The 8,742-nt window shown below is 48.5% G+C and overlaps 1 protein-coding gene across 1 annotated transcript; it reads right to left on the bottom strand.

Moving 5' to 3' along the window:
* Positions 1-4,828: 4,828 nt before the first annotated feature.
* On the bottom strand, positions 4,829-6,992 carry LOC145807741 (uncharacterized). The gene is made up of 4 exons (XM_082906489.1): positions 6,453-6,992; positions 5,766-6,359; positions 5,585-5,683; positions 4,829-5,376 (listed from the first exon to the last, which is right to left on the bottom strand). The coding sequence occupies exons 2-4, from the start codon at positions 6,168-6,170 to the stop codon at positions 4,966-4,968; spliced, it is 915 nt and encodes a 304-aa protein (XP_082762615.1). The 5' UTR covers positions 6,171-6,359; positions 6,453-6,992; the 3' UTR covers positions 4,829-4,965.
* Positions 6,993-8,742: the final 1,750 nt, after the last annotated feature.

The raw sequence follows: 8,742 nt of genomic DNA on the forward strand, positions 1-8,742 counted from the left end.
TATCTGAGCAAAAAGATGCTGGATTACGAGACCCGCTATACACCGCTGGAGAAGGCTTGTTTGGCCTTGGTATGGGCAACCAGGAAGCTGCGGCACTACCTGTTAGCCCACTCTGTAATGTTGGTTTCGCGTTTGGATCCCATTAAATATCTTTTCGAGAAACCAGCACTTACGGGTAGGCTAGCTCGTTGGTTGCTGTTGCTCTCCGAATTTGATTTGAAGTATGTAACGCGCAAGTCAGTAAAAGGCAGAGCGGTAGCGGAGTTCCTTGCCGACCCCCCGGTTGAGGGGGATGAAGCGGTTGAGTATCTATTCCCAGATGAAGCCATTCTGCACGTCGAAGATGAAACTTGGACGATGTACTTTGACGGAGCGTCAAACCAATATGGGTATGGGATAGGGGTGTTGCTGATAGCGCCTGATGATTCCCGTATCCCTTTAGCATTCAAGCTCCAGTTCAAAGTCTCGAACAATGAGGCAGAGTATGAGGCATGTATTGCTGGCCTGGAAGCAGCCCTGAAACTAGGGGCAAGACGGTTGGACGTCATTGGGGACTCGAACCTTGTTGTGTCTCAAGCAAAAGGAGATTGGAAAGTTAAGGAGGAAAGGATGATAATCTACCACCAAACCTTGGATTTGTTAATTCCTCGGTTTGAGAAGCTAAATTTCACCCACCTCGTAAGAGAGAACAACAGGTTTGCAGATTCATTAGCAACTCTATCTTCTATGATAGACATCCCGTCCGAAGTCCGGATGCGTCCAGTCATTATTGATCAAAAGTTTGTACCAGCATACGAGTCGATTTCCGCCATAGATGAGGTTCAAGACGACAACCCCTGGTATTACGACATCTGGAACTTCTTGGAAAAGGAGACATATCCACTAGGGACAAACGCCAAGGATAAGAGGGCCGTCAGAAGAATGGCTGCTCAGTTCATTATCTGTGGGGGTAAGCTGTACAAAAGGGGTCATCTGGGAATGCATAAGCTCTGTGTAGAAGCTGAAGAGTCAAAACGCCTGATGGAAGCCATCCATGGGGGGGAGTGCGGTGCACACATGAATGGAGTAATGCTGGCCAGAAAGATCCTCAGACAGGGCTACTACTGGTCAACCATGGAGGAGGATTGTATTAGCTTTGTTCGGCGATGCCACAAGTGTCAAATTCATGCAAACCGCATGAACATCCCGCCGTCAAAACTGTACAACATGACTTCGCCATGGCCTTTTTCAGTCTGGGGAATTGATCTGATCGGAGCTGTTACCCCGAAGGGGTCAAACGGGCATGAGTTTATCCTAGTAGCGATAGATTATTTCACAAAGTGGGTCGAGGCCCAATCATACGCGGTGTTGAAGGCGTCGCATGTCGCAAAGTTCATCAGGAATAACATCATCTGTCGCTACGGGGTGCCAAACGAGATAATTTCAGATAATGGTTCCCACTTCAAGAAAGAAGTGATAGACTTGTTGGAGAAATACAATGTGACTTTCCATAAGTCATCTACATACCGGCCGCAGACCAACGGAGCGGTTGAGGCCGCCAACAAGAATATCAAGCATATACTACAGAAGATGGTGGGAACCTACCGGGATTGGCCAGACAAGCTGCCATTTGCTCTGTGGGGCTATAGGACTTCAATCAGAACTTCTACTGGAGCAACTCCATATTCATTGGTCTATGGAATGGAGGCTATTCTACCCATTGAGATTGAGGTTCCGTCGTTACGAGTATTGGTTGAATGCTAGATAGCCGAAGCAGATTGGCAGCAAAGCAGATTCGAAGAACTCATGCTCTTTGATGAAAGAAGACTGAAAGCACTGTACCACATCCAAGGCTATCAACGCAGAATTGCCCGGGCTTTCAACAAGAAGGTTAAGTCCAGGAATCTAAAAGAGGGAGATTTGGTGCTCAAAGATAACCGAGCTCCCATCCACGACCCAAGGGGCAAGTTCAAACCTAATTGGACTGGTCCTTACATCATCAAAGCTATCTGGTCAGGTGGGGCTGTGGTTCTGATGGATCTAGATGGCTTGGAGTTCTCACAACCGATCAATATGGACAAGTTGAAGAAATACTATCCTTGAGAGGCTCGCTAGGCCGAAAACCCGAAAGGGCGACCTAGGCAAAAGTCAGAGCACAAAAAATTAGAAAATATAAAAACTGAGCTCGCAAGGTTGAAAACCCGCAAATGGCGGCCTTGGCAAAAGTTAGAGCGCAAAAGGAGAGTGAAAATATTCGAGTGAACCTTAGCCTGAACTACGTAAGGCTTGATTCCCATCTTTGGGATACGTAGGCAACTTCACCTTGAAGTTCAGCCATAACTTTTCCTCGATCAATTCTGTCCATCTTGATCATCTCAGTCATCTTTATCCATCAGCATTTATCGTGATCTCCGGTACAGTGCTGTTCAAACTAGGGGCAACTTTCCGTTGCCGCGACGGTGCAAAGTTACTCAGACTAGGGGCAACTTTCCGTTGCCGTGCAGTGCCGCATTGTTCTTCAGACTAGGGACAACTTTCCAGTTGCGGGGATCTGGGGTTGTGCATCTCAGTGACAGATTTTCGGCGTGTCCAATTCTGATCCACATCGAAAATAGTTTTGAAAAGTTTTAATAAAAGTTGACTTTGTTCTAATCAATCTTTTTACGACTAAGACCATTTTTGGACCAAAAGCGGAAAATTTTCAGTACCACCACTTTCAATTTCATTGATTTCAAAATAGAGTTCTCCTGCTCTTGCATTACAATCAAGGTTGCTTTTTTTTTTTTTTTTTTTTTTTTTTTTTTACATTCGTAAAGAAAACTTGAAAATGCTAAATAAGCAATAAATTTGGGGCATAGTTGAATCAAGTATCTCTGCGTCCCCTCCCAGAGCTGGACGAAGCATCTGATGCCAAGCTGGGCCCAACCTGTGCCTCCTCATTGAGCCAATCCAAGCACTCATCAGACAAAGTGCAACTGAAAGAAGAAGCAGGGGCCAGGAGCTCTCTCGTCCTCCATGCTGTGGCATATCGGGCAAGCTGTGCACCCCGGACCGAGAAAGCAGCTGGGTACTCAATCCCCTCCGGTGGGCAGGTCTGATCATGACCAAACTGACGCAGGAACCGGAACGGAAAATAGAATACGCAGTGGGTTAGACCAATCAATTGGATCCCAATCAGCCGAGACATACTATAGCTCATTGCCGGGAGGTTGAGCCAAGGGCAACGCCAAGCAATGCCGTCTGCGGACAAATTGCACATCCAATCGAACCACCACCTTTCGTCAAGAGCATTGACTAGGCGCTGCCGAAAGAAGTAGCCTCGAGCTGAATAGGCCGGGCAAGAGTCCACAACCTGCAACTTGTCCATTAACCATACCTAGGGGAGGGATGGAAAATGAGAGAATAAATAACAGAGAGATGTACGATGAGAGAAAAGTAAGACAAGGGTTTTGTGAGAAAAATCGAGCCTGAGGGTCGAGTGATGTGAGCAAATATATATGTAAGGTCGGGTGGGAAACATTACCTGCAGCAGCAGTGGACTCCCGGCAAACCTAGTCGCCTCCCGGCAATAGACAGAATCTAAGCCCATCAGTGTCTCGGCCAAGGTCATGGCAATACAGCTCTTTCCTTCTCTCAAACCTTGGGCGACTTCAATCAGGCGAATGCTAGCCCCGCCGAAGCCTGAGGAAAGCAGAAAGTGAGACAACAAACATAAGCAGAGGGCGTGTTGCCGGAAACCCTGCCAATAATGGTTGCTGCGGTCACCGGCGTCGGAAAAACGATGGATCAAGCCGAGGATGTCCAGTTCTCCACTGCAGATCAGAGATCGAGCATCATGCGCCGTGAGCCCACACATCTGCCCTAAAGCCTGGGCGTGACCAAAACGGAGTTGAGGCAAGATCACTTCAGAGCACTCAGACTCCATCAAAACCTGAAAATCTTCGAAAGTGGGGCACATCTCTTGGCCACCAAAGCTAAAAACATGCGTCACTGGATTCCAGAACCTTGCCGCGGCATGGAGAAAAGGGAGATGTAGCGGAGTACGGCTCAGCGTGAATAGTGCATTCAAGCCGAAACCCCGGAAATTCAGCTTTTCCGAGCCATCTAGAGAAGAGATCCAAGATGTCATATTTTCTGCGAGAAACACCTCCATCTTTGTCTGAAACTAAGATGAAATGAATGTTCCCGAAGTTGAGGCTTTTATAGAAGGAAAAACACTAATCACGGGGACACGTGTCATAAATCTGGTGGCTGCGGGACTAAGTGGCCGGCCGGCCACCTTTTCTGGCTGGCCAGCCATTTACTTTTTCAGAAACTGGCCGGTCAGCTGTCTCTCTCCACAAAAATGGCCGGCCGGCTCCCAGGGATGGCCGGCAATGCTGCAGTGTATCCCCTTGGCCCTGTTTTACTCTTCGAGGGAAAGTTCCAAGCATTTCCATGCAACGGGAGAGTCAAAGGCCTTCATCTCCCTCCGTTTCGGATGCGTTCCGATGCCCAGATTGTCAGAAGTACACTCTGTTATCGTTTTGTTTATCGAGTTGTTGTTTTGATTATCGAGTTGTTGTTTTGCTTATCGAGTTGTTTGTCGAGCGGACGTGTTTCGTGTTTTTGAGTCATTGCGCTCTGTTCAAGCAATCTTTTTTTTAAAGTCTTGTTTATTTGCGTTGTTGCATTTTGTTTATCGAGTTGTAAACTTGCTAAAGATTCTGTTATATCTTAGTAAGTTGAGTTGCTTAGTTTGTTGCGTCGGTTCACTACCTGACTTGGTGATTACACAATGCACATTACCATTCAATTTCATTTTTGTGCAAAATAAAATGATGTGCTAAAAGTTTAAAATACAAACACCTTTTCAAAAGCTATTTCATTTCATCATGCTTTACAACAAACAAAGGTACAAGTTTTACAAAAAATAAAACTGCCTAACAATGTGCAAAGTGCTACAAACTACTAGCAAAAAGAAAAATAAAGCAGGAAACAACAGCATCAAAGTCCTCGGGAGCGGGAACGAGAAGCACTCCTCATCCTCTTCTGCGGGACAATCTCCGCACCATCATCATCATCTGAGTCGGAGCTGTCATCCTCAGGATCCCCCTCAGCCTCGCCTCTATTCCCCGAGCCAAAACCGGAGCCCCCCTCCTCAGTAGATGTCTCTGACTGACGATCGGTAGCCTCCTCCTCCTCCTCAGCATCCTCCTCCTCCTCAGCAGGCTCCGCCTCCACAACGTGAGCCCTGCGTCTGCGGACAGGCCCTCCTCGAGCTGCTCGAAAAGGCCTAGATGGCCCGGCTCCTCGGGAAGGCCGAGATGACCCCGCCCCCTGAAAAGGCCCAGATGGCCCAGCTCCCCAAGGAGGCCCAGGTGGCCTGGCCTGCGGCTGACCGGACCATGAAGGCATCTGAAAACAAAGAGTTCAATTCAAATACATCAGTTTGAATGTATACATCAGATGCAGATACAAGCAAAGGCTACGTGAAGTGAGTGCATGTAAATACAGTGTACAAGTGGGGTGTGTGTCAGATATGCTCTACACAAGTAGTCTATCGATGCAGTAGAAATCAGCATGTCATCAGAAGTACGATAAATGCCAGAAAACTGAAGGGTACCTGAATGCCCGCAACAGACAACTGTGCCTCCCTACGCAGGACCATGCCCTCGAGTGTGGCCACCAGTCCAACCACCTCCTCCATGTACCCTCGCGGTGGCTGCAAAAATGAGTTCATAATCATCAGTGAACAAAAGAATGTCTAAACATCTGAATGATGAATGAAAAATAGTGGAGCATACCAGCGGTGAGTCAGGATCAATAGCGTATCGATCACTGGGCATCGGAGGCTCTAGTGGGATCGGGGTCGGAGAGATAGCCCCATACTGCCACGCCATCAACTCAGTTGGCATATCTGGCCATCCAGGATGAGGATAAGTCGACGGAATCGGAGGAACCGGTCTACTCCCACCTCTAGATGTACCAGCCCTGCTAGTAGAAGGGGCATCTGCAGTCCGAGCCTGAGCCTGGCCGGAGGATGACATACCGGCAGGCCTCATCATCGGGATATGAGCTCCCGTCAATGGAGGCATCAAATATATGTGACGGTAAGTGGCGTAGTCCCCCTCCTCAATGTGTAGTAAAGCATCACTACCCAGCATGGCGCCGACTACCTCCGAGTAAGAGAGCCTGTCAGCAGTCCGCATACTGGCTGGGGGTACTGCGGGAGGATCCTGAGAAAGATACCCTCATACCTGGCGCAGAAAGCGTTCCCCCAGGAACCATACCCTGCCAACCGGCCCTTCGAGCAGGACCCTGTACTGGGAGATGTCTGACCCTCCGGTATACTGAAGTCGGAGACCATCACCCAGGGGCACCCAGGGCTGCCATGTGATCTGCGGATGATAAATGCATAAACCAATCAGAAGTCGAGAATATACAGAGCAAATCAAAGATGAGAAAGAAAGGAACTAAAAGTTCTGAGGTACCTCTGAATGTCGCACAGTGTCAAAGTACTGTCGCAGGTTAAGGAGGGTCTCTCGAGGTCTCGGCCGGTGCGGGCCCTCGAACACCAATGAATATGGGGTCATAGGAATCCCTACCACCTCCAGCTCTGGGGCTAATGATGGGAAGTATACATAGACCCATAGCTGAGAAAAGCAGTGCAGAATGTAAGTACGAAATGCTGAGAACAAAATACAGACTGTAAAAGTGCGCTGTGTGTGCAATGTACAAATGATGAAAAGCAGAAATGTAAATCAAGGGGACAGAAAAGTACCTCCCAGGCTCTCCAGTAGCCGCCAAGTAAATCGCCCCGCCCGCGGGAGGTCGCGCTCATGTAAAAATAAAGGGTAGCCAGACCGGCGCCACCCCAGTCATATCGATGGACCTGTGATAGGTCAACCAGAGCGCTCAGCAGATATAACCCAACTGTGTTCCCTCTGTCGGCGAACAGGGTAGTCCCGAAGAGGAACATAAGGAAACCACGGGCGTACTGCTCTGTCTCCTCGGGAGTCTCAGGCACCATCTCCGCCCGCCGGAAGTGGGAAGAGAACCAAGTGTATTGGACTCTCCCGGAAACCCTGTCAACAGGCGGGCGAGCCCCCAATAAATACATCCAGGCGGCCTCCCACTCGCCCATATCCTCATCATAAGGGATGGACCAACCTCCTATGTCTAAGCCAGTCAACACAGCGAAGTCAAAAGGGGTCATGGTCATATCCCCGGTAGCAGAGAAATGAAAGGAGTTGGTGGTGTCCCACCATCTCTCTACCAAGGCTGCCATCAGTGTCCTCCTGGCAGGACAACGCGACAACCCGACGTAGAAGGGCCCGAATCCTGCCAAATCTACCAAGTCTCGGACACCCTCCGGGAGCTCGGCGTACCAGTCCCGCGCGATGGTGGAACCATACCCCCGCACACTGCGGGAACCAACCTGCATTCAGAATGAATACATGCGTCAATAATGAAATGAATGGGCTGTGTGCCGATGAAATGAATGGGCTGTGTGCCGATGAAATGAACTGGGCTGTGTTCCAATGAGATGAAATAGGCTGTGTTCCAATGAGATGAAATGGGCTGCGTGTTCAACTTTCTATCAGTGTGGGCTGCGTGTTCACTATTTAACTGGGCTGCGTGTTCAGAAAATTTAAAGTTTGGGCTGCGTGTTCAACTTTCTATCAGTGTGGGCTGCGTGTTCACTATTTAACTGGGCTGCGTGTTCAGAAAATTTAAAGTTTGGGCTGCGTGTTCAACTTTCTATCAGTGTGGGCTGCGTGTTCACTATTTAACTGGGCTGCGTGTTCAGAAAATTTAAAGTTTGGGCTGCGTGTTCAACTTTCTATCAGTGTGGGCTGCGTGTTCACTAATTAATCTGGGCTGCGTGTTCAGAAAATCTGAAGTTTGGGCTGCGTGTTCAACTTTCAACTAGTGTGGGCTGCGTGTTCACTATCTAATCTGGGCTGCTTGTTCAGGGAATTTAAAGTTTGGGCTGCGTGTTCAAATTTCAACTAGTGTGGGCTGCGTGTTCACTATCTAATCTGGGCTGCGTGTTCAGAAAATCTGAAGTTTGGGCTGCGTGTTCAACTTTCAATCAGTGTGGGCTGCGCGTTCACTATCTAATCTGGGCTGCTTGTTCAGGGAATTTAAAGTTTGGGCTGCGTGTTCAAATTTCAACTAGTGTGGGCTGCGTGTTCACTATCTAATCTGGGCTACGTGTTCAGAAAATTTAAAGTGTGGGCTGTGTGTTCACTTTCGAATTCGGGCTGTGTGTTCGACAAATCAGTGTTTGAGCCGTGTGTTCTAATGTGGGCTGTGTGTTCGCAATTAATTAATGAGCCGAGTGTTCAGAAATTCGAGTGTTGAAACTACATGTTCAGGACGCAAGCAAAGTACTATGTCATAAGCTAAACTGCGTGTTCAAGCATGGCAAAGGTGCGAAATGTAGGAAAGATACAGAAAATGAAGTAAATACCTCTCGGGCCTCATGAGAGAGGTGATGCTCCGGCTCTCGGAGAAGCAGATCCCCGGGTGCTCGCTCGTCAAAGCTAGTAAAGTGACGGAAGACAGCACGAGGGAGGACATGTGCTGGCGGACGGTACCTCCCGGGAATAAAAGGTCAGGTCCTCGGGAGTATAGTCATGGGATCAAAATCATCTCCGGCACCTGGAAAACCTCCGCCGTGGGGAGAATTACCCGCCATTTTCAGAAGATCTGCAAAGGGAGCAAAAACGAACAAAATGAGCCAAAATTGGAAAAAGTCAACAAAAGTCAACTCCC

The sequence above is a fragment of the Camellia sinensis genome, chromosome 14, assembly GCF_055761805.1.
Source record: "Camellia sinensis isolate YWXY chromosome 14, ASM5576180v1, whole genome shotgun sequence".
In the NCBI taxonomy this organism is placed as follows: Eukaryota; Viridiplantae; Streptophyta; class Magnoliopsida; order Ericales; family Theaceae; genus Camellia; species Camellia sinensis.

Coding starts and splice junctions, on each gene's coding strand:
- LOC145807741 (XM_082906489.1), bottom strand. CDS start 6,170: ATGCGGACTGCTGACAGGCTCTCTTACTCGGAGGTAGTCGGCGCCATG. Junction 5,684..5,765: donor TTGATCCTGACTCACCGCTG/GTATGCTCCACT, acceptor TCATTTTTGCAG/CCACCGCGAGGGTACATGGA. Junction 5,377..5,584: donor TGTCTGTTGCGGGCATTCAG/GTACCCTTCAGT, acceptor CTTTGTTTTCAG/ATGCCTTCATGGTCCGGTCA.